This window comes from Denticeps clupeoides, chromosome 4 (assembly GCF_900700375.1).
Source record: "Denticeps clupeoides chromosome 4, fDenClu1.1, whole genome shotgun sequence".
Lineage (NCBI taxonomy): Eukaryota > Metazoa > Chordata > Actinopteri > Clupeiformes > Denticipitidae > Denticeps > Denticeps clupeoides.
The window spans coordinates 23,038,695-23,064,210 of NC_041710.1; the positions used below are offsets into that span (position 1 = coordinate 23,038,695).

The following is a 25,516-nucleotide window of genomic DNA, read 5'->3' on the forward strand; positions in this document are numbered from 1 at the left end:
CTGCAAGCAACACAGAGTTATCACATTAGGTCATAAATCTGGCAAATTATGCAGAGAATTAAAACAGAAATTAGGTTGGAAACTTAAAAAACATATACCCCTTATTTGGCATTTGTTGCAACCTGTGCTCTGAATGGCGCTGGTCTAGTGAAGAGTGCCTCTTGGCGGAAAGGACCCAGTCATCAAACTTGTAATAATAGCAAAATAAGGAAATGGCAGCATTTACTTGTACTTGGCAGCAGTGGTTAGCAAACAGTTCAGTCTTACGGAACTGTCCATGGTTCTCAGACAGAAAAATGTAAGAAAAAAGCAAATGAAAATGAGCATTCAGTACAAGAATTGTGATTGCTGAAAGCTCTCAATTTCTAATTTCTTAGAGAGTGACTGACCAGAACTTTCTTGTTCTTTCTAGCTCTACTGTGCACGGAATGTGAGCATTCTTATTAGCAGCCTGAGGTTAATCCAATTACCTGAATTTAAAGGACCATAATAGAGCTACTTGGAGACACCAAGAATCTAATCATCTTCTTTGAAGGGATTTTCCCTTTAAGTTATGCAATGGCACTGCAGGGCTACCCTGACATCCCAGGCCACACAAATCAGTTGCCAGGCTAAGCAGATCAGGACAAACACTCTCTCACCTTTAACCAATGTAGCCGTGACCACTGAAGCAGTACAGCGCTGCTCGGGACCGCCTGGGCTTTTTTGTCCACTTCTCCTCTGAGGAGAGAATGCCCTGTCTCCATTCAGAGTCTCTAGGTACACCGCAGGCAAATGGGAACCTCCACAATCTGACAAGCCTAGTGGATTCGCACAGCTCCCGGCCTGAGCCTGGCGTGGAGGTGAGGATCCAGGAGGCCTGCGCCGAAGACAAAGGACTGACAGTTGTCACCACTGCAGGTTGGATCTTTTCGCCTTTATGGAGTCCGCAGATAAAACTGGGTCGCTGGGGCTTCCGTCACGGCATTGAGAGCGAGAAGGTGGAGGCCCTGATGGATGACCACTCAGACATTGCTCGTTCCTACTTTCTACGCAGGGCGTCGAGGTGAGGGTCAAAACTATTTGTTCTCATGGCTTGGTCCCAGCAAAGGACTCCACTGTGTGAAAAAAGGTGTAACAACTCATTTATGAATTCGGTGACATTTGTTTATAAATTTTGAATTGTACCAAAATAATTGAATTGAATCTAATTGAATTGTGCAGAAATGTGAGACCACACCAGATACTGCAGATCCATGCAAGTATCATTGTGATGCTGGTTTAAATATTGCTGCATCACTAGATTTATTTTTCTGTGTCACTTAACCAGGGATATGGTGAACAGCTGGTTTGTCGAAAATTCTGCTCGGAGTTGCAGACAGGGAACTCGGTGTCATAAGGATGCCACCACAAGCATTGACCATTTGGAGCGCCGCAGGGAGTCCCACCCATTGTGCTACCCTTCCAGGAAGCACTCTGGGTCTTTAATGGAAAGGCCATCATCCACCATCCCTGTAAAGGACTGGTGCGACTTTCTGACCGTTGAGAAGGGAGCTCGGTCACCAAGGTCACCGCACTCACAGTTGTCCCCGCGGTCACCTCGGGCCCTGAAAGCCCCACAATGTTCATGGCAAGCGGGGCCATGCAGCCGGCGTGCTTCCTGTGACTGGATGGTGGAGCTGATTGGTGGAGTCCCCAATCGCCAGGCGGTGTTTGAGGTTTGTCAGAGGGTCCTGCAACATGTATGTGAAGCTCTCACTGCTGAGCGCTGCTCCTTTGCTCTGGTTAAAGAGGACAGTGGGGGAAGACATCTCAGTGGAACAGTCTTTTGTGCAAACGATGACATTTTCAATAATGACTTTACTCATCCAAGCTGGGATAAGTGCATCATGGAACATGTGGTAGCTACTGGGAATCCCATCAACATCATGGATGTCTATGAGGTAACTATAGTTTCTGCTTAAAGTTGAGCTTTATTGTCATTTCCAATATATACATGGTAGTACATAGTGAAATGAAACCACGTTTCTTCTGAACCTGGTGCTATATGTATCATTTAAACAAAGTTACATACTGACATAAAGTGCACATGTGCGACAGACATACCTGGCAACATAAAGTGCATACATAGGACACAAGTAGTGCAAGAACAACAGAATATCACTACAGACAGCTCCAAAAACCAGCGAAACAAGTCATGAAGGTGCAGAGAATGTGCAAATACTGCTGTAATAGAAATGATATCTTCTGAACATATGAAGTAGAGTGTCTTTATCAGTTCAGAGTGAAAGTCCTTCAGTGTTCTGGTGTCTGATGGCCTGTGGGATGAAGCTGTTGCACAGTCTGACAGTGAGGGCCCGAATGCTTTGTTACCATTTTTCTGGACAGTAGGACGGAGAAGAGTGCATGTGAGGGGTGTCAACAGTAGATGTCAACATCTAAACCGTGGTTCCACACACATTCTTATAACATTTGAATCCCTACGAGCATTTGATGCATACCCTGAAAATTATGTCAAAGTTGTGTTTTTAAGCTTCCTAAACTTGTCGATAACTGCCACAAACTAAACGTGGTATTATTGTGTGATCAAAAATTGGCCATTAGCAATCAGATCCTCACAGCTTAAAGAACCTCAACAGCATTTATATTAAAGCAACACAGATATACAGAATTTAAAAGGTTAGAAAATGATAAACACTAGAGGTGAGACTGTGATGTAACACAAGCGACACGCATGTTCCTTGATGAGTCTATTTCAGTCTGAGGTTAGCCAAGGTAGGCTGTGTTGCAGTGTACATTTACAGCACGAAATCTAATACTGAATGCAAGACAATCACTTTGGCTTGCATGACTTTGACTCTCAGCTTTCGCTGTCCATTGCCGATCACTTCAAAAACAACCAGTAGGCAACTGCAACAAAGTCATCGTCCATAATAACATACCCACATGATCTCCATATAGGACCCAAGGTTCAGTTCAGGAGTGGATCAGAACTCACTGACCAGACCCAAGAGCATTCTAAGCATGCTTGTTCGGAACCCCAGAGAGGAGGTCAGATGATATTTGAATATAATTATCCGCCCTATAATAATATGTCTTTATATGTGATAAATTCTGAAACCTTTTTAAACCATAGGTTGTTGGTGTGGTAATGGTAATCAACAAGAAACCCACTGGATTCTGGGAAGGATGTGTTTTTTCACAGCAAGATGAGAAGGTGATGAAGTTGAAACCATACAGATAAATAAATAAATAAGTTGTCTTTTGTTCTCTAAAAAATCATTTTATTGACAGGTCCTCGTAACCCACATGTCAATGCTTGGGGTGATTTTGGACAACGCTCAACTGTGTGAGAATGCGGAGCAAGAAAGCAAACGTAACCAGGTATAATCCCAAATTGTCGCTTGGACGTCTTTTAACAAAATATTCAAGTTGATTACTGGCTATTTCTCATTCAGGTGCTGCTAGACTTGGCCAGTTTGCTCTCTGAACAGCACGACTCTCAGGAGTCTCTATTGAACAAAATGGCTCATGCCATCTTGCCCGTCACCAAAGCCCAGCTTTGCTCTGTTTTCATTGCTGACACTGATGACATGGTAACAACTGACAGACAACATAATTAAAACATTATTAAAACTGTTTTGGGCTCATTCTGAAATGTCTTTCTCATGTGGCGTAGGACTCTTTCTCACAAGTGGTGGACATTCAACAGACGGGCCTCAACCAATACGAGCAAACATGCAAAAGGTTTGGAGATCACTTTCAACGGCAATGGTCATATGCGTAGCCATTGCCTACTGTAAAATTCTGTTATTAATTTTTTTTAAACCAGGGAATGTGATGTCAGTGGGATAATCCATGCATATGCTGTTCATGTGAAGAAATCGATGGAAACGCTCAACGTTGCCAATGTAGCCACTGACCACAGCGAGTCCAAGCTGGTAAGAAAATTAAGAAACTGAAATAAAAAAAGAATAAATTTGATGTTACCGGAGGTGCTGCATACTAGGCAATAGTATGGATTATGTTACATTTTGGAGCACTGCTGGACAGTATAATCTTACCTGCCTACCATCCTAACGTTGTACCATCTTTTGTACTTTTCTGAAGGTGGCTGAACAACCAGGCACCGAGCTGCAGAGTCTGATTTGCACGCCTGTCAGAAATGGACGACGAGGCACAATCATTGGTACAGGGAGCATTTCCACTCACTGTTTCACTTCTTTTATTGATGACATTATATTTGTACTTGTCAAATGTTGTATTGCGCTGCCACACATTATGGCTGTCCGGAATTCCGTTATGGAGGAAACCTCTTGCGTTCTTGTAGGTGTGTGCCAGCTGGTGAACAAACAGAGCGAAGGATCAGGAGAGATGGACGTGTTCAGCCGTGCTGACGAACGCCTCTTGGAGGACTTTGCAGTGTACTGCGGCCTGGGCCTGCAGAACTTTAGGATCATGGAGGCTGCAGAGAAGACCAGGGCTAAGCAGGAGGTTACACGAGAGGTCAGAATTTGGAAATAAAAACCTTTTCAGATAATATCTGTTTTCCTTCTTTCATTATAAATGTCCTCCTCCGATACACACACCAACAGGTCCTGTCCTACCATATCTCTGCATCGAAGGAGGAGATTCTGGCTTTGCAGGTAAGTTATAATGTACTACAAAATTGTACTGTACTTTTCCACTTCAGAACTGGTTTAAGTAAAAGCAATGTATTCCTTTAGGGCATGATTTATTTATTTTTTATTCTGTGACAGGAAGCCGCTATCCCCTCAGCACAGTCTCTGTCTATTCTGGACTTTGGCTTCAGCGACTTTGGACTGTCAGACTCAATCACCACCCAAGCCACAGTGCGCATGTTCCTGGACCTCAACCTGGTCCAGGACTTCAGCATCGACTACAAGGTAACCAAATATAACATCTTCTCTGGTTGCACAGGAGTACAGGACGCACATTCTACACCCCATATCCTCACCATCAGATCCATCATTTTTATCCATTCCAACCTGACATGATAATAAAATGCATCCTTCTGTTCGCATGAAGAGCCTGTGTCAGTGGGTTCTCAGCGTGAGGCGGGGCTACCGTCGAGATGTTGCTTATCACAACTGGAGCCACGCCATAACCACCGCCCAGTGCATGTTTGCCATGCTGATGGCCACTGGCGACTTGCAGGTCTGTGCCAGCTACTCGGAATTCTTAGACTTTATGCTCGCAGCAGCTTAAAATGGGGTGCACAGTTCTGGTAACGCTAAATCAATTAATGGGGATTGAGGTTGAGGAATCAGAGGATTAGCCTTCTATAAACTGAAACCTCCGACCTTCGGCCCCTCGCACGCTATCGTTCTAATTCATGTTCCAGGAGTTTTTTCCCAGCAACATCCCTCACGCTTTTTTCCCATTTCAGAGTCAGTTCTCCAGTCTGGAAATTCTGGCTCTCATGATAGCCACACTGTGTCATGACCTTGACCATAGAGGAGTCAACAACTCCTACATTACACGGTACTTGTTGTAGAGAAGATAATAAGGAAGGCTGCTAATATCTTTTGGGTTTTACTGAAACATGTTATATGTTTTTATACCTGTTCTGTTTCTCCCTTTATTTTCACTATCTCACTAATCTACCCAATGAGCAGAAGTCAACAACCCCTGGCCCAGCTCTATGGCCACTCCTCTCTGGAGCATCATCATTTTGACCTGTGTTTACTTATCCTCAACAACCCAGTATGTACAATCACGTACTTCCTCGAAATGTAAAAATGTAATAATCTGCTGTTTAGAAGTAAAGTGTGAGCATACCTCTTCCAGGGCAGTGAGATCCTCAGCGGTCTCTCTCAGGAAGACTATCGGCTCTGCCTGGAGATGATTGAGAAGAACATCCTGGCAACAGACTTAGCTCTTTACATGAGGTAAGACTTGCACACATGTTCACTTAATACATAATAATAAAGCATGGGTAGCTGAATACCAAACATGCACATTTGTGTATGTCAAAAGGAGGAGATCAGAGTTTTTCCACCTGGTCAAGGGAGACAAGATCTGCTGGCAGGACCAGAAGCATAGGGAACTGCTGAGGTAATCTGATCACGTAGAATAAAACAAAGTGTATAACTGTGTTCTGCAGAAACACATGCTGCCAATATACATCCAATTAATGTCTAGAAATGTTGAGAATAAAATGTCTAGAAAAGTTCAGTGGTCAGTGATCCTGCCTTTCTACACTTTGCAGGTCAATGTTAATGACAGCAAGTGATATCTCTGCGATAACAAAGCCCTGGCCAGTGCAAAAGAGGGTAAATACACACACACACACACACACACACACACACACACACACACACAGTACAATCTCAAGTACAGTTTCCAAGCTTTGTGTGTTTACATATAATATATTCATTCCCCACTTCTTTCTCATTTTATGTATTAAAATGTAATTGGAATTTTACAAAATGTCTAGAAATGTGTTCTAAAAATGTGTTTTTTCCCCCAGATTGCTAATCTGGTTGCTACTGAGTTTTTTGCTCAAGGTGATCGTGAGAAACATGAATTCAAAATCAGACCTCTGGTAAGATTCACTATCTATCATAATTCAAACTATGAAATGATACAAACTCAGAGGTGACAGGGCATTTGCAGTGGTCGCCCCACGTTTATGCAACGACCTACCAATCAGTGTCAGGCAGGCCCCGTCAATCACTGCGTTTAAATCGTGAGTGTAAAACCCAGTATGAGGTGGTTCTTATAGGATGTTCTTATGCAGTGTTATATCTGCTTTCTTGGGCAGTCCTCTCTTCCTTAATTTTATTCTGTTCTATTCTATTCTGTCCATGTCTGTCCTGTTCCTGGTTTTATTTTTATTATAATTTTAATGTACAGCACTTTGGTCAGCTCCTTTGTTGTGTTAAAGTGCTTTTGAAAAAAATATGGTATGGTAAAAACCAGCAAATATATATATATTGTACATTTACACTGCTTGTCCTCCACAGGATGTAATGAACAGAGACAACAGTAACCGTTTACCAGACATGCAGGTGGAGTACATTGATGGCATTTGCTCTCCATTGTATGAGGCGAGTGACACACGGCCCCTCTCTGTCTCTCTCACAGTTATATGAATGCACATTTTTACATATTTATCCCTTTCTTACTCTCAGGCTCTTGCAGACCTCTATGACTCCTGCTCTCCATTACTGAAGGGCTGTGAGATGAACCGCAAGAACTGGCAGCACTTTGAAGAAGGAGAAGAATCGGATGAATAAATAAAAAAATATGGGAACAGATACATTGTTGGTACTCTCACCATGTAACTGTATTTGGTCCATGTGCAAACCAGCTGCTGCCCAAGAACCAGAACAATTTGCATTTGGTCATACATCTGAATATATATTATTTATTTAATTAATAAGTTAATTAACTGTTTATGTGACCCACTATACTCCATTAAGTGTCTGGTCTTGACAAATTGGTTTGATACAGAATAGACCTTATCTCAGCTTCATTCTCCAATGTGCCACTCGGCCATCCATTCTTCCTCCTTTTGCTCTGCAGCCTCTGATTACCTGACAGAGGTGTACTGGGAGCTTGAATAGACAAAGTGGTTGGTTAGTGGGAGAAAAAAAGAGGAAATTTAAATTCTATAAGATCTATATAGCCTTCAGTTAGTTAAAAATTTTATTTATGTAACCAGGAAACATTAGGCCTTTGTGATTATGAATAAATGAAATGACAATTAATATGGCAATGATTAACAATGGAAATTGAATTGTTAATTTGTTTATTGTTTAAAGCATGAGCAAACCACTCATAAGCAAAGGTAACTGACTTTAGTGACTTTATTGTGTCCAGTATCTCTCATGTTTCTCGTGAGATTTGTTTCTCTGCATGGGCCTACTTCAACCAGCATGCAAGGCCAGTTCTTACCTAAAGATCTGATGAGACCTCGGTTTCGGGTGCTAAACAGGGTGACTTGATAATCAGTTTTGGGCAGGTGCTTTGAGGTAGGACAGCATTTTCAACTAAATGTCCAATGAAGAGCACAATCGTGTGTATGCAACTAATTTTATTGTTAAAAATGTTCCCTCGAACATGGATTAATCGGGCCATCCTATTGCTAGGGTCTGTAAATCGACTGTAGTTTTACTGAAGAGAAATAAGTTGGTATCCAACTGAGATTAAATCATGTGATTCCACACGGCTGGGTCTGTCCAATAATAAAGCAGTGCTGCTGAGAGCTGCCATTACAGTGAACAACTCTTGAATCGTTAGTTGAGATGCAGTCCGTGGTATATATGTGAACCTGTAATGCCCTTCCTTCCTTTGCAAACTGTATGAAAGAAAGAAATTATATATTTTAGTAAACAACTTTTCTATAACATATGCTGTATTGGTCTGGTTTTTCACAGTGCATAACGGTGTCTTCCACATGGCTTCTTTTAAGAGCCTTTCATGGCTGCCCACTGCTTATGATGAATTAAATGCAGAGGACACATTTCATTGTGTGCACCATGTGCTGTGTAATGGCAAAAACAATCACTTTTAATTCACTTTCTCATAAATTATTCGTATTTTGTCTTCATGCATACCTTCACGCATATCGGATAATTCTGGACAAAAACGAAATGAAACACGTTAGTCACACATGGGGACACGATAATTCATAAAACAATTGGCTACATCTGACCTAAAATGTCTGTAATCGGTTCATGTGGCACAGACAGCACGGCGCAGTCTTTCCTCCGAGCCGCTGGGGGGCGCTGCTGCGTTCAGCAGAGACGTTGCAACGCCGACGCCGCCTGCCTTTAGAGTGGCGCGCCGGCGAACAAACAAGAAGGGGCGACGGAGATGGCAGGGCGCGGGAAAAGAAAACCCAAAACCACGCAGCAGGTACGATTCGCTCGCTTCCCGACAGCCCCGTGGCGTTTCGCGGTCCGGGCGCCCGCCTTTTGGGACCAAGGTTCTTCATTCCACCGGCGTTGCAGCCGGAGAGCGGACATGTGCTGCGGTGTCAGTCGTTTCAATGGCCGACTCGTGGCTTTACGAGTTTATAAGCGCACACACACACACACACACACCACACACACACACACACACACACACACACACACACACACACGCGCACACACACACGCGAACACACACACGCGAGGTGTACCAGCGACAGGGTATGAAGGCGAGATTGCCTCCACTCAGGTCGAATAGGCTGCGCTTGTTTTGCCACATTAATGTCGTCCTTTATTCGTTTACTTTTAAGAAAGACTAACAAGTGTGTCAGTCCGTTCACAAAAAATGGCTCCATCACAGTGCAAAACCATGAGCGATCACAATATTTTGCTGTATTTTAAGCACACAAATGAATGCAGCCCACAGTCGTCATATATAGAGTATATAGGGACGTTTAAGACCCCATTAAGGCAGTAGTTGTGTACTTTACTTGGCAGACGCTTTTATCCGACGCGACTTACAAGAGGAAGACACCAGCAGTTCTCATTCAGTTTCCATAAATTGTGTAAACTAAGAGCCCTGATAAGGCCTCAAGAAAAAGAACATGCTATGGAACTCGTTTTGTGTGTTCTATTGAAATACTTTTTAAACAAGTGAGTTTTCAAATGTTTTTTAAAGGTGGTGGTAGTCTCAGCTAGTCGAATGGAGCAGGGCAAGTCGTTCCACCAGCCAGGGACAACAAAGGAGAATAGATTCGATTGGGATCGGAGACCCCGCGAAGAGGGAATTTTTAGTCGCTAATGTTCTGTTGCCCATAGGCCGCTGCGCCAACTAACGGGAAAGTGAAGAAGGGCCGTATGGAGAAAGAAGAGGTGGATGCCCGGAGTTCGCTTGTCTGCGAGGTGCCACCCGAGGCCAGGGAGGAGGTGGAGAAGCTGTACAAGCTGCAGATGCCCGAGGACTTCTTCCATTTCTGGGATTTCTGCAAGCGACTGTTCCCACGCAGTCCAAGAGGTGTTTGACATTGAGAGTTTTGACTGATCACATGGCCATGACTAATCCCTTACATCACCTCAAATTGTTCCTGTTCCAGATGCGCTGAAAGAAACACTGGACCTACAGCTGGTTGGACCGTTCGACATCCTGTCCGAGAGGCACAAGCACGCTGGGACCTCGCAGCCAAACTTCCACCTGCACTTCAGACACTTTTATGACCCGCCCGAACTCCAGACCATAATACAGGGGACCACGGAAACCCAGTACCACATGGGCTACTACAGGTAGATTCTGCCCCCGTCCCATCATCAGCATAATAACAGCAGCTCTGATTGTAGTTTGTTCCTGTCAGACGCATGAGTTCCAGTTTGGTTGCACCTGTTTTTTTTTGTTTTTTTTACAAACTTTGAATTTGTCTTTTCTTTAGAGATTCACCGGATGCGCTTCCTGTTTTTATTGGTGAAAATGAAGCAAAGAAAAGTTGCTCCATCAAACAGATGGGGGACAATCTGTTTGCTGCAGTCCTGTGAGTGTTAACCTCGACTTTTGAAGTTTCTGGTGATATTTCGGTTTGCTGATTATTTGATTTCAACGTTTCTCTCTTACCCATGTTCACAGTCTCTTTCTCCTGAGAAAGAAGAAGGAGCGGCGTCGCGTTGAAAAGGAATCCGCTCTGCAGAGCCTGGAGGAGGAACTTAGAGGTGCAGCAGAGAGACTTGGCCTTCCCCTCGAACAGAAAACCAAGGCCATGAAGCTGCGAGACAAGAAGGTCACTAGCAGGCTGTGTTAATTTTTATGAAATAAATAACTAAAGGTTACCTCACACTGGTCATATCGGTCCTTAGGTGGTGACTAAGACGTTCCACGGAGCCGGAATTGTCGTCCCAGTCGATAAAAATAATGTTGGATATAGAGAGCTGTCTGAAGATGATGGTAGGTTGACTTAATGCGTAATCTTGTGCTCAATGTGCAGTATAAAGATTCATGTTCTGTGGTTTCGGCATGTTGGACACGACTGACCAGCTGGACTGAAGAGGATATGCAAAGCGATTGACGATGCAAAGAGTGATGAGGAGCGGATGAAGGCCTTTGCCCCTATCCAAGAGATGATCACGTTTGTCCAATTTGCCAATGATGAGTGTGACTATGGCATGGGCTACGAGCTGGGCATCGACCTCTTCTGCTACGGCTCTCACGTGAGTCTGATGCTGTTAAATCAACTGACGTGGCGGTTTAATTATGGATGACGACTTTTAAGGGTTGTTTTTGTCCTTGTTTTTTTGAGACTGACATTGACGCCTTGCAGTTTTGCTGAAATTTACTTCATGCCACATTTTAAATGAAGGTGTGTTATGGATAGATATGGTAGTTAAATAAAAGTAGTATAAGATGGGTAATTGGTTCTTCCACAACAGTTGTTTTTGCTTATGTGCTTGTTAACTTCAGCTGCTACTTCCCAGCTTCTGCATTTAGAATCTGAAATCACCATGCATCATGGAAAATTGGGGGGCGGGGGGGAATCCATTAATTGCTTTCTTGATTAATTTGAGCAAGTTGCCTTTCTCCTGCAGTATTTCTGCAAGGTCATCCGTCAGCTGCTGCCCATGGCCTACAGTCTTCTGAAGAGAGGGCTTTTTGGCGAGATCCTGGAAGCTCACCTGTCTGACCGTTCCCACGACGACCTGGACCAGCTTGCAAAATGATAGAAAGCTTTGAAAGGATCGCAGTTCTCATAAGCTGTTGCTGCTAAGCATGTGTCTGATGTTTTTGACATTGTTTTTTATTTTATTCGGTACATATGGCTTTGTTTAGATGTTTAATAAATTGTTTATTTTTAATATGACGCCTCGCCTGTTATTAGCTTTTCAACGTGGCATCCAATCACCCCCCCCCCCCCCCCCCCCCCCCCCAACCTGCTTTATATGTTTCTTCTTCCCTTGTAATATGACTTAATATTGATTAGGATGTGGATTACTGCCACTGTAATGATTTCAGAGACTAGGGTAAAGAATCTTCAAATGTTTCAATTAACCAATTTTAACACTTCATTTTGCAGTGGCAAAATACATTTGTTTAATTTGTTGTTTGGGGTAGTTTATTATCGTTTGGGAACTTTATTACAATACCTGTCTTTGTTTCCAGTAGTATCTTAAAACATTAACTTCATATGATTAAATCAATGCATCTCCAGGTAATATGTTCAGTCCGTTGCCATTATTACAACAGCTTTGAGAATGGCTCCTTTTATAGTCAAAGGTTGTCAGATCGTTTTTTTAGGTTAGGGAAGGATTCTCATTTGCACTCGTGAAGTCTTTAATGCTGCATCACAGGTCAGACCAATTAGGGTCAACATGTATCAAGTGTGTTTTTTTTTTTTTTTTATGAAAAAATATTGGACTCCCGAAACTAAAAAAGAAAAACCTAATCTATAAATGGAATTAACTATTAGTTAAAAAATATGGCTGTTAAAAAGATTGTGCTAATGGATACGGAGAGTGCGGGAGTTTTCAGATGATGCATCGCCTTTATTTTATCTGCGCTCAAACACGGGAACAACACGGTACGCCCTGCATGCGTCTTTTTTTCAGGATTGCAGAGGATAGGAATTGGACGCGACCAGATGAAAATAGTTAAACGCACTCCGTGCCATGTGACACATGGTTCTCTGCCCTTTTTGAAATGCCGGCAACTCATGAATGGCAAAATATGTGCTTTATTCTCTATTTTTTTAAATGACCGTATGAAAAACACCGATCCAAGTATTTGTGTGCGTACTTGCAATTTCATTCGTTTCTGAAGCGGGGGAGGGGTGCTTTTCAGCCAATTCAACAAAATTACGTTCAGCACATCGGGCTGGTGTGCCGTCGTCTACAAATCTGGTTTTCATTAAGCGCACAGGCCCAGTTTGCCTGATTCGGTTTATTATGAGTCCATTTTCCACCCTGGACCCTGGTCCCCTCTGCCCCATCACTGCTCTCCCCAGACAGTCCTGCCCTCCATCATGGATCTCTTCCTCTCTTGCCGGCCTGATGAAGGTGTGTTTCGGGATTCCTCCAGGAGCCTGTAGTGACCCCAGGCTGCTGTCGATTTTGCCTCGTCATCCTTTGACGGGCACCGACACTGTCTGGTGATGGTCGGAGCGAGTGGAGGAGAGAGGAAGTGAGGGAGGGAGGAAGGGAGGGAGGGCAGATAGGCGGTGCGGTGTGGTGTGCATCACCCATTTGGACGAGCCCCTCAAAACCGTGAGCGAAGCGCAGCCCCGTTCCTCACCATCGCACGATCTTCTTCTTCCTCCTCTTCCTCCCTCCGGTCGCCACGACTCCCCCCGCCCGCCCTTAGCGCGGAGCAGCCTCGCGTCGCTGCGGCGGGAGGGCAGAGAAGAAGCCCGTGGAAGCGTCGCGGACGAGCCTCGGTGCTCCGGACGCCGCAGTGTAGCCCCCCCCCCGCCCGGGCCCGCTGCCCCTCCGCCGCCGCGCCGAGCCTGAATGTCACAGAGTCCCGGGGAAAGTCACGCCGCGGCGGAAAATGGCTTCTTCCACCAACACGTCGCCCGACGGAGGCTCCCCGCCGCACCAGAGCCGCATCCGCCAGGTGGGTCCTCGTCCGGGGCAGAATGGATGAAGGCGTGGCCCTGCACACGCACCCCCAAAAAGAACGTGTAGGATTATGGTTTTATTGGCAAATGGTGCTCAAAGATGATCTTTTTTTTTTCACGGCCTCTGCAGAGGTGTCCGAACGAGGTGCGTTACAGAACCAATACTCAATGATCGATCATCAGAAGCGATTATCCAAGTTCAGGGGGTTTTAGCACTTTGATCGTTTGATCCCTATCACTGTCAATAAAAAAGCACAAAACGAATAATAGTGTTAATGAAATAATCGTAAACGACCTGTGCATCATTGTTATTATGAGGCCGCTCTGATTATAGGGTTAAATGTCCGTGGTTTTGGATAAACTGGATTCTCTGGCACAGCAGACATCTTAAGTCTTTGCCAGCCAGCTGCTTCGCCACCTGGATTCATCCGAGAAGTTGACAGAAGTGGAAACTGTAGAAAATGCTGCATTCTCTCCGGTTACCACCATAACAGGGCCAGACACCGGCGTGTTTTTTTATTCCTTTTTATTATCTGAATTCATCCGAGGGCGCGGATTTCTTTTTTTATTTTTCTAAATAGACAAGGCCTTCCCCCGTCTAATGCGGGACACGTTTGGGGACCGACGTTTTCCTGATGGAGCTCTCACTCTCAGCCTAATTAGATTTCAGTAATGGACCCGGCTGGACCAACGGACCTCTTACACACACTCGCACTCGCACACATTGTCATGATTTACAGAAAATGTTCAAATTGTGTTGCACTCATTCAAAATTTGATCTAAAATCTGAACGTTAACGGTAACAATCCATATATACTATTATATAATATATACTATTATACTATATATTATATATACTAATATATACTATTATACTATTATATATATACTATAATATATAATATATATACTATTATCTAATAGTATATTATGAATGGCTCATATCATATTAAAAGTGAAAAAAACCCTGTGTTTTAATAACCTATGAATTACCAGAATATAAGTTGTGAGTTTTGTGTGCCGGCATTTGTGTGCTTGTGTGTTTGTGTCGTGTGTAAATTTGTAGTTTAGACTCCCTTATGTGATATTAATGTGTTCTCTGTGAGGGTGTATAACCAGCCGCTGCGCTGTTACCCGCTGGGTGTGGCCTGTTTGTATTTGACGTTTAGACATGTTTCTGTACGATGAAAAAGCAAATGTCCTCCGCATATTTTGCCAGTCTTATGAACGTGGAATGCAGGGGACGTTGTTGGACCTCATGCATTATGAACTACCCGCCTTATGTCTCACATATCCCCTGATTGTGTGAAACATGCAGGAAAACAGCGCACTGTCACAGCCGCTGATAAACTTCACATGTAAAACTGAATGCTGCTGTGGTGAACCCCCCCTTTTTTTTTTAAAACCTGGTATTCGCAAACTGCATCAGGGACATTAAAGAATTCATTGGCAATGTTTTGCCAGTTACCCAAATGGTGATGATTCAAGTGCCCAGTTTTTGTTGTCATATACATAACAATGTAGCGTAACGATGTATGGAATGTACTTTTATACTTTTTGCCAGGTTTTGCACTGTCTGGGCTGGTGTGGTTTTCCACCAGAGGCATATGCCACGCCTTTCTTCTTACCTGCGAGCCAGGAACACTTTCTGTCTCTCCTTTATGGTCTTCGGAAGACACACAAACTTGCATTTTTTACATTACATTTTTTACATTTACATTAATTGCAAAACAAAGGAATTGATGTCCTCAGGAAATGAAGATTTCTAATGTGTCCTAGTCCAGATGATAGGCTGATAGGAAGCAGCCTGCCCCGCCCACTTATCTGTGACTTATCTGTTGCTCGTGTTACAGTCTGGTCATGTCGGGTTTTCTGTACAGTCTGTGGTAATGCCCTGCTAGTGTCCAGCCTTTATCAGTGCTGCATATATCACCTTAGAGTGAATTCAGGTACAAATTAACGTTTAATGTATACGTGCATATAAATATGTTCTGTATGAATTTTGTTAAATATGACCCTGTCCTCCATTTCTCTGCCTTCAAGCTCCATGGGACTCTCTCTAACGTCTCTCTCGCTGTCTCACTCTGTCTCTGCCCCTCCCTCCCTCTGTCCCCCGAGAGAGGAATGATGCGATGCCTTCAGGAAGGAGATGCTAATGGCTCTGTGGGCTTATTGCATTATACGAGACCTGAAGCCCACCCTTGCTCACATTGTTGGCAACGTGTGCCAGCGTCGGGCGGTGCTTTAGCTGAAGTGCCACTGTGTACTGACCCGCTTGCCAGGGTGCACATCCGTGTGCTCTGGTTCCTTTGCTAAAGACCCAAATATAATGGTCGCTGGCCTTTCAGGAGTATGGGAAGTCATGTGACCGTAATCCAATTACAGATTGGGTATTTTATGACCCTCTCTGGCAGAAATATGGAAGTGTGTTCGTCTGTGCAACACAGAACAGAATAATGAATTGTTTGTTTAGAACCCGAAGCAGGATGTGTTATTGGCCTAAGATGAATTGTATATTTTTTACATTATGAGAAATTAGAAAAACTATTTTGTGTTATGCCATGAAAAGCAATCATGTAAAAGCTATACCAGCTTGCACCTCTTATTTCAAACAAGGAGACCATTGGAGACCATAAAATGAACAGCAGAGTAGGGGTGCATTTTCATGTCCAAAATGCATCTGTGGAAGACAGACATAACTGGTGATGAAGAACATGTTCTTATTTCTTAATTCATTCTGTAACGACTGTATATTGTTTGCAAATAGTAGTGTTTGCAAGTAATTTTGCAGCAATTATCATATCAGTTTTAAATGAATAAATTTGATTAAATTACTAATGCCTTGATATCATCAGAATGTATGAGTGTATGCTTCTAAGGAGCCAGTTGTCAGTTTTTCTTTAAGGTCTACTTTCAATCTCGATGACTATTGGTTTGATTCTGTGCGGGTTTCAAATAAAATTCAGAAAGAAAAAACCTGGTTTATTCTTGGGTGTTCTTTCCAAACACCTGAAGGTGCCTCATTCATCTATACAAAAATAGCATAAACCCATGAGACCACACGGCATCACACCTGATAAGGAAACTTTGGCATGAAACTGGCTGAAACTTGCTTTCCTGAGTAAATAGAACCAAAATGCATGTTCCTAAACATAACCATAACTCACTTAAAGTTTTCTGGGTTTAGATGCCAGGTATTGTTACAGAGGAGTTTTTTTGGTTATATTTATAAAATCTATGTATGGCCTAAAGCAATTATTTATTTCTGTGGCTGCCATTTGGACTACATTTTTTTATCTAATTTTTAAATATGTGAGTTGCCTCAGTTTCGTTAATGAATGCTCTGGCAGTACAGGGATTGATATTTCGGTAGTGCTTGCTTGTCTGATTGGCGTGCTTGGTGTTTCTGTGACTCAGTACATGGCTGCTGACTTTTTTGGAGCATAGATTGTGAAAATGCATTTAAGGCTGTTAATTATTCAGTAGGCCTGGATTAGGCCTTCCAGTAAGGGAATCTAGGTGAAGGCCGAGATGGCAGAGATCAATGCCTTTTGCAAAGAAAAGAAAAGCAAACAATAAAAAAACAAATAGATTCTCTCATGTTGAGAGCCTATGCATGCTTTTACAGATCCCAGGGGGACTCATGAGAACAAACTAGCTTCCTTTCAATACTTCTGACTATTAGTGGACACTCCAACTTGCAGTAAATGTTCATCCATGCTGTGTGGGGATGAAGGGATGAACCTTTGAAAAAAATCACATCCACATGGCCACACATAACATGCGGTTGTATATTTAATGAGTTTCGTAACCAGTTGATTTTTGACATTGTACATTAAATTTATTCATTGGCATTTCAGTGGTTACTATTATGACGCTATTGATGTTTAGGGGAAATGTCAGCTTCATCATGCTGCTCACTAGAAAATTCAGAAAGGCAAGAGTCATCACTAAGAGCCCACACAGACAGGCCATCCTGCCTCTCCCGGAGAGCTAATTGAATAGAGTGTGTTTACTGAGGCATGTTAATACTCTGATGAGATGGGTGTCTGTCGTGTGACGTCTGTCCGCCGTATTCTCTCATTGATTCTACCCCCCCCCCCCTGTATCCTTTATGTCTGCTCTCTCTCTCTTCTTGCACATCACCACCCATATCTGTTTCAACCCATCCGCTGTGCCGCTTTTTAAGGCAAGCGACCACACCCTGATTTCCTTCATTTTCATCACTCTTTCATCTCTTTCTCTCTCTCTCTCTCTCTCTCTCTCTTGTCCCCTGCACACCCAGCACTCCCCGCTCCCCACCTTGCTGTAATGACAGAGGATGCCAGAACGTGCTCTGTAATCCGGACGAAATGTTGTTTACTGTGCCTGAGTTCCGTTCATTTTTCTGTCATGTTACCAGCTGTATGTGTATTTTGGAGAAAGAAAAGTTCCTCACTGTAAGTAGGAAGCAGCCTGCATCAATAGCACCGATGGAATGCCACGGTCAAAATACAGCATGACTTTAAAGGAAACGTGGGTCGTAAATGATGATGTCAACCATGTATGTCGCTGTAGAGACCCTCTGATTTTGGAAATTCAAGATGACATCATCCTGTTGCTTTTCTGTACAACATGGAAAATCTGAGGTGATTCCCATGCTAATTCTTACTAACATTCTAACTTATTTATAGTTGGCTTATGTCACGGGTGACCAAGTTGAGTTGAACCTGTCTTATCTACGTGATCAGCGGTTATAGTGCACAATACTGAACCGTAAAGATTAATCTCCTTTCTTATTTTCTGTTCTTTCATTCATGTATGCAGACAGAGACAGATACTAAGGGATCTGCAACAGTGATATCGATCAGTTAGAAGTAATTATGTAAGAATTAGTAAATTATTTGCTTATGTTCGTTTTATGTTGTTTTTGGTGGAATATGATCCCTTAATCAACTGAGACAGTATTACGAGTTCTTTATTTTGCAAGACTCTATTCCCTTGTACTTACACTGAACAAAATAAGATTTATCACAAATGTTACCTGTGAGTCTTCTGGCTTATCTGGAGAAATTGAATATGAATGTGCTGGCTGATTATTTAATTCCTCCTCTCCCGGCTACAGCTAACAAAGCAATCCTTTCTTCTTTTTTTATATTTTTTTCTGAAATACTCTGGCACCTACTTGTGCCAGTCTTGGTGGTGTTAAAATACAGAACAAGTTCGAAAGCTATGATTGTAGCAGTTACCATGGAATTGGCCTGAATTGGTGTCTTTGATTCTCGCTCTGATCCTGTTTGACGTTTTATTGCGGTAGATATTCGTACATACATAGTATAATATGCCAATATTTAATTTGCCTCCATTTGTTTATATCATTCTTGAGAGTAGTTCTGAAAGGTCTTTTTTAAAAGTAGAGCATTTAGGGCGTACTTTGAGCATGTAACTCTACACCTTGGTGAAAGGCCATATTGTTCGACTGCTGTAACGTCAATATATGCTTGAAATGAAAACATGAAGAAGGGCACTGTAGGTATCATATTCACTTCGGTAAAGTACATTACTGTTGATCTGGCCCACAACTTTGAGAGCACACTTTCATGAAAGATGCATAGGTTGCTGTAGCCTTAATGATCTGCAGAGGCCTTCAGCTTTGAGAGATGTAAAGACGGTGTCCATTATGTACTGATAGGAGGTGCATTATGGTCTTAGGAAAAGGAGAGTTGTCAGTTATTGCTGTGTGAGGACTTATTTTCCCATCTATCGCCTCATAATGATTATGTTTAAGAGCTCTGACGAAGCTGCTTCACTGAATCCGTAAGTGATACCTACACACATGCACACATACACAACGTACACTGCACTGAATATTTCTGAGCACACTCATCCACTCATGCTGAGAATTCATTACTCAGGTGTGAGAAATGCAGGACATGAACTCACGACACATCCAGTAAAATCTCGGACAAAGTCCCTAATAAAACTGCCAATTATGCAGGGAGGACAAACGAGTCAACAAGTTGAAATGGCAGGAAGAGGGTGTGGCTGTCTCCATGACTGAAATACAAGACCCAGCTTTGCCAGCAGAGGGATGTTGTGGTAGAGTCGATGTTAGAACAGCATTGATCGTTGCAAGCTGAAATTATGCCCTACAAAAAAAAATCACTGTATGAACAGTATTAAGTAGCACTCTTTATAGATTTTTGGGCAATACCCTACTGAACAGAAACCCAACTCAATTGACCATCTGTTTCCATTGTATTTAACATGAGAAAGTGTTCAGATTTTGACCAAAAAAAAAAAGAAAAATCTGATTTAACTAACGTCTGATTTAACGTATGCATTATTTAAGATGTTTAAGATGCTCCATATGCTTGTTCATGTTATTTTGGATTTGGGGTGATATATTCTCTCATTACCAATTACAGAAGGTCAGGGTCTGTTTTTTTAAAGAGTTTCTTTTATTTCTTTTGCTTTTATTTACAATTGCTGCTTGGTGTCAGTAGGTGGAGCCAGAGATGAGTGTATGGATTTGCCACAGGGCCCTGAAAATGACTTATTTCCCAGCCCATCCCAGAATGATGTCATTGTGGCAGCAGCCCTGTGCACATCATCAGTAACACAGAGAACATTGCTAGTGGCTCGATGGCAAACACTAAATGATGCACATGACTTGTGATCAGTGTTTGATTTGATGATTTTGGACCTGACCTCACTGCTACCTGAGGAAAACTACTTCATGTCAATCACAGCACTGGCTCTGGCAAATGATGAAGATGCTAATTAGACTGGTATCTGAAGACAGAGAAGATGACAGGACAGCTGGATGCATCCTAGGTGGGGGGTAGCTGTTAGACAAAGGCACAGAATTTCATTTATGTAATTCTGTATATATACTGTAATGCAATATACAGTACCATACAGTCAAGATTTGTATTCATAAGTCGTAACGCATAAATTATTTGTCATTCTCTCACACACACACACACACACACACTCTATCTCAGTGGTTGACTATGAAAATGAGGTTGGACATGTGCAGTTTCAGTCAGACTGCACCATGTTTCATGGGTGAGGTGGTATTATTAGGTAAGACTGGAACCGTCTTATATTTTCGCCGTAGTCTCGCCCCATTCTCCAGACTGTGTGGAGGACAGGATGTGCTGGGATCCAGCCTGCAGTCTCCCTTGGCCTGTGATTACACATCACCACCCCCGCCACCACTCGCTCGCTCTTTCTCTCTCGCCCTCATCCCCTCTATATGCTGCTTAAACCCGTTTAACAATGCACTGCTGTTCACCCAGCTGCTCACCACTCTCTACATCTGCTCTGGGTGCAACCATCCTTCCACCCCCCTCCCTTTCTGTCCATCCCGGCCTGTCACTCACCCTTTCCCTCCCTTAGTAAGCGTTACACACGTAAATGATTAATTTTTTTCCGGAGCATCCAGAGCAGGATCATAGCAGAGGGACCCTGTCTCTAATGTAGCTTCTCTGCTTTCAGCCCAGAAGCGGTGACGAGAGGACGGAAAAATGTTTGAGAGGAAATACAGGACTGATACCGAGAATTTGCCTGGAAAATAATCCTGCAGAAGGATGGAAAAAGTGTGAGACATGAGAGACAGGTAGTGCCAAGGTGGCATGTGATTGAATGAATTTTTAAAAGGAGAAGCTTTTTGCTGGCAATATCGGGATCTCCGTCTCAGAGATAGGTCCTCAGTGGAACCGCAAGTGTGTGGAAGTTGAGGAGGTCCTAGCAGACATGGCACATGCAGCAGCCCACCTGAAGAAGGCTCGAGAGCTGGAGCAGCTCACTGAGCTGAAGGCTTTGGAGAAAGCCAGGGAGAGACGCAAACGGCACAAGGAGAAGGCCGAGCGCAGGCGTAAGGTACATATGAGTAGCTTAAACATGCAGGAAGGTGTTCATGTGACAAATTGTGCAATTGTGTATGGAAAAAAAGTTCATAATCATGATGTACACCATACGTAAAGCTGATATTGCACAGTCTTGTTGGGACGTACAGTAAATTTTATGAATAAGCAGTGTCTGCCAATTATGTTTGACCTTTACATGATTTACGTTAGCATAATGTGTTCATATTTTTGATAATTATTACATTCAGCTTGAAGGTTGTGCCAGTAGTTGGGTTTGGGTAGGGATGGGCTTTTTATATAATTAATTTCCTGTGGTGATAAGCCTCATGCCCATTTGCTGTTCTCATGTTGCACATTTTGCAGTATGGCTTCCTGGTGCCTTTTATGTTAACAAGATCACATTCCAAATGTTTTCTGTATTCACAGATAAGACATTATAAATGAGCTCCTACAGTCTTCAGGAATCTATTTCTACATGTACATGGCACTCAACACATTCTCAGAAATACGGAGACTCCCGGTCAACTAACACGGTTATTCCCAGCAAGCTGTGGTAAAGGTGCTGCACTAATCGCCCCCTGTGAAGAACCACGTAATAATCCTGTGCTCAGCTGCTGAAAATCTGAATCTGTGCATCTGGATTTGGGTAATGCCATTTGTCCCTGATGCACTTCCATTCCGTGTGCTGTTGCTTATGAATGTATGTTGTCCGAATGATGCCAGCAGAGCCGTTTTACAATGCGGGCACTGTGTGCGTCTACAGAAATGCTATTGCTACAGATAACGTCAGTTTATGGTGACAGGGGGTTATAAAATACAATGTTAAGAGGTTAATTGTAACTGGATATAAATATTCTATTTTGCGAATAGATAGACCATCAACATTCGTGTGGTCCCATATAGTAGTAAAAGTGACATCACGCAACAAAAGCAGGCCATTTTCAGCTCCCCTGGAAGGTCAATACATCACCACCATTATGAGAAAACATCAGAGCCAAAAAACAGCCGCCCAGTCGAGTCAATGAGCTGAGCCCCAGGCCACACTCTGACCCAAAGACCTCACTGACTGTGCTTGGGCTTGTTCACGATTAGCCAGAGCATGATGGATGTTGAGGCATGTTGGATGTTGCTGGGTCTGGGTCAGGGTTTCCTGTCTCTTTTTTTCCCCCGTCTTTTGACATACATGCGATGTGATGGATAATACGGTGACAAGGACATTACAAACCAGCTGGACTGGGATTTTTATGGAATAGGAGAAGTAAACGGGAGCCACAGTGCCAGAGACAGGCTGCAGATTCTAAGTACTGATGTGAAAAGGTCCCCGGTGATGGAACCTCTCAGTTAGGGTTTGTTGTCGCTTTTGTTTCGTTGAGCCTCCTCGGGGGAAAAAACTTGCTGACCGTGATCAGCTGTAACCCTCGCCATTTTTGGGTGCCGGCTGCATTCCGGGACCAGGTGCCCAGCTGACACACAGACCGAGAGGCTGACTGTTCTCTATGGGGGGCTCAGGAGACCCAGGACTGGTCTGGAGAGAGGGAGAATAGTAGATAAAAATAGCCAGATCTGGAATGGGGTTCACATGTTTATGGTCCCAGTTGTTGCTCACAGCCAAAGAGGCTCTGAGCAGACCTGATGAACTCAAGAACACACGACTCTGGAATGGTGACCAGGCACCTATGATGGATTTCTAAAGAAGATCTAAAGAGGGAAAACCAAGGGAAAAGGAGTGATTAGTGCAAGCAAGAATGAAGAAATTCCTTCAGGGATGTGATTAATTTGGAATGGTCTCAGGAATGTCTTCTTTGGAAATAAGAGGGTCTATGTGCTGGAGCTGTCCACGTAGTAAATGGGAAAAGATCACCCAGCTAATTTGCACATGAAGAGAATGAATTGATCTGTAGATGTTTGGTGAAGTGTAGCTTAAGACAGACCTTGCAATCAGCCAAAGAAATACCAAATACCGAAGGAGCGATGGGAAATTCTTTGACGTGCAGCTTGTGCACTTCAGAGAAAGGCCTGAGGACTATCAGGAGTGACCCCAGTTTGGACCATTCTTCTTTCTACTATGAACCTCATTCAGGTTGTGGTGATGGTCTTTTGGTAAGCGAGAAGTAGCTTTTATATAAAAGAATGATTTTTGATTTTATTATCCTAGGTTTATCCTATTCTAAATATATATACATTTATATGGTTTATTTCTGTTGTACTAACCAGTATCACATTTCACATTTGAATGAAGTATGTTAGAGTTATTGCTGTATGTACAGACATGCTGACTGCCATTCAGAAATGTGCAGGGTGTCTGACCTCAAGACATGTGCAGTGTGCATTTGTCACCCTTTAACTGCCCAGGAAGTCACCACCTGTGTGGTAAATGTCCGCAGACTCCCGACTCATCACCACTTTGTTAAGAAGCTCCCATAATTAAGGGTCCTTGATGTGATTCACAGTGACATCGCTTGATTCTATTGTACGTTGATTTATTTACACATAGTAACTGCATTCTGAAAACTGATACGGGTCTAAGGCATCAATGTTGGCTCTCTTTCCTGGATGCTTTTCATTTAATCAGATTAGTTTGTTTAAAGGTATCTTGAAACATGAGAGACCTGTCCACATGTTGCCTGCGTTTTTCTGAGAGTTCGGCTTTGTTCAGCTAATGTGCTTCGCTTTCTGTACTCTCCACAGTCGGACAGTAACACCAGCTTCCTGAGGGCGGCCCGAGCAGGGAACATCGACAAAGTCCTTGAGTACCTGAAGGGAGGACAGGATATCAGTACCTGCAACCAGGTATGCTTTGCTCATAGCAGTAAATCCACATGGCGCACAATACACAACAGCATTCAAGCAAGCAATGGCTCAATTTAAAGATTTTTAAGATCATACTGCTTTACTTTTGAATGTCTAAATAAGCAAGTGTTGAAAGCAGTAGCCTAAGGTGTCTAATTTATTACCTTACAGAAGTCATTAGTGTCAGCTTTGTTGCTTAAAGGTTTCCAGTATTGATTGTTAATTACCGAATGACATGTATACACCCAGTCAATACTAATCATCTATAAATTGGGCAACCATGTGTAGCCGTGACCGAATCCTTGTGTATTATTGGGACTATTGGCAGTGGGTGTACATGATTATCATAGTTGTCCTGCCAGTGCTCACCAGGTTCCAGCAGTTTATTCAAATATTCTATTTGCCCTGTCATGAGCAAACCAGAAGCCTGTGTAAATTGCCTACTTCGTGCACATTCACTGATGCCTTCTATACTGCTTGTCTGTGCATATCAGGTCCTCCCCCCACCGCAACAGCTGTCCTGCCCCTCGTACCCCCCTAGGAAAAAAAAACAATCCTCAGACGTTTCGGTGCACTGTGATGTACCACCATTACATATAAAGCTGTTAGGACTCTTTATCCTTTCTAACACAACAAAAACATCCACAACTGCTTTTATTGCTCTTAAACCGGCATGTTTCTATTAGGTAATGTGAAAGATGGGATTTGTTCTTTTGTTTATCCTTCACTGCCCCTCATGCGAGCCACCCTGAGTAGATTTATTCCCAAATACCAAGGCATATGCTGCGCGTGCAATATGTCAGAAAGATATTGGAAGGGCCTGGCCGGAGCCTTGCCTTTCTTCTCGACTGTCCATGATCATTCAGCATGGTTAATGTCACAGAAGACCAGAAAGATCCCCTTTTTCCAACCAGCAGGAGTTTACCTACCATATATCAAACTCGTTCGCACTTGCTCACCCTCACTCTCCTCCAAATCCATGCTAATCCCTTATGAGGGATATTGAGATATAATCTGTTGCATTTGTTGCACTGTCCTTTTTTGGACTTTCAGATGCATGCCATGCTGTGGGAGATAAAACACGGTGGGAGATAAAATCCGTGATCATTATGATTTCTGATAAAATGAGACCAAATTTTTTCCCTTTTTATGCGAATGGCTGCAAGTGAGGCATTGTGGGTGTGTTTCAATGTCACAGCCCACGTGCCAAGGTGCATTAACAAAATTATGACAGGTGGTTCCGTCCGTGCTGGCGCTGCCACTTTTATTTACCCATTTTGGGAAAAAGAGATTAAGCGCTGCACTACGACGCACCCCTCCCATGTGCTGCTGCATTCTGCTGATGGAACAGCCAGTCCTG

At 43.1% G+C, this 25,516-nt stretch overlaps 3 protein-coding genes across 10 annotated transcripts in view; all 3 read left to right on the forward strand.

The window, feature by feature from the left end:
- The first annotated feature begins 100 nt into the window (after positions 1 to 100).
- pde5aa (phosphodiesterase 5A, cGMP-specific, a) lies at positions 101 to 8,356 on the forward strand. Its single transcript, XM_028976646.1, has 21 exons — positions 101 to 1,045; positions 1,310 to 1,922; positions 2,941 to 3,030; positions 3,116 to 3,196; positions 3,274 to 3,363; positions 3,438 to 3,575; positions 3,659 to 3,726; positions 3,812 to 3,920; positions 4,090 to 4,168; positions 4,310 to 4,485; positions 4,575 to 4,625; positions 4,740 to 4,886; positions 5,029 to 5,157; positions 5,390 to 5,484; positions 5,619 to 5,706; positions 5,791 to 5,891; positions 5,980 to 6,057; positions 6,212 to 6,275; positions 6,473 to 6,547; positions 6,969 to 7,052; positions 7,137 to 8,356. Exons 1-21 carry the CDS (start codon positions 732 to 734, stop codon positions 7,239 to 7,241), a joined length of 2,775 nt encoding a protein of 924 aa, XP_028832479.1. The 5' UTR covers positions 101 to 731; the 3' UTR covers positions 7,242 to 8,356.
- A 367-nt stretch (positions 8,357 to 8,723) lies between these two features.
- On the forward strand, positions 8,724 to 11,756 carry hpf1 (histone PARylation factor 1). Its single transcript, XM_028977766.1, has 8 exons — positions 8,724 to 8,865; positions 9,741 to 9,936; positions 10,016 to 10,202; positions 10,346 to 10,444; positions 10,537 to 10,687; positions 10,764 to 10,851; positions 10,942 to 11,114; positions 11,490 to 11,756. The coding sequence occupies exons 1-8, from the start codon at positions 8,824 to 8,826 to the stop codon at positions 11,619 to 11,621; spliced, it is 1,068 nt and encodes a 355-aa protein (XP_028833599.1). The 5' UTR covers positions 8,724 to 8,823; the 3' UTR covers positions 11,622 to 11,756.
- Positions 11,757 to 13,108: 1,352 nt separating this feature from the next.
- The window catches only part of ank2a (ankyrin 2a, neuronal), a 51,338-nt gene continuing 38,930 nt past the window's right edge, over positions 13,109 to 25,516 (forward strand). For 6 of the 8 annotated variants that reach the window (XM_028975457.1, XM_028975460.1, XM_028975458.1 and 3 more), the window contains exons 1-2: positions 20,945 to 21,379; positions 24,055 to 24,156. In XM_028975457.1, the coding sequence (XP_028831290.1) occupies positions 21,254 to 21,379; positions 24,055 to 24,156 (228 nt within the window). In that variant the 5' untranslated portion in view covers positions 20,945 to 21,253. Of the gene's footprint in view, positions 13,510 to 20,944; positions 21,380 to 24,054; positions 24,157 to 25,516 lie in introns of those variants that run through there. The other 2 variants (XM_028975456.1, XM_028975463.1) reach the window with 2 other exon arrangements.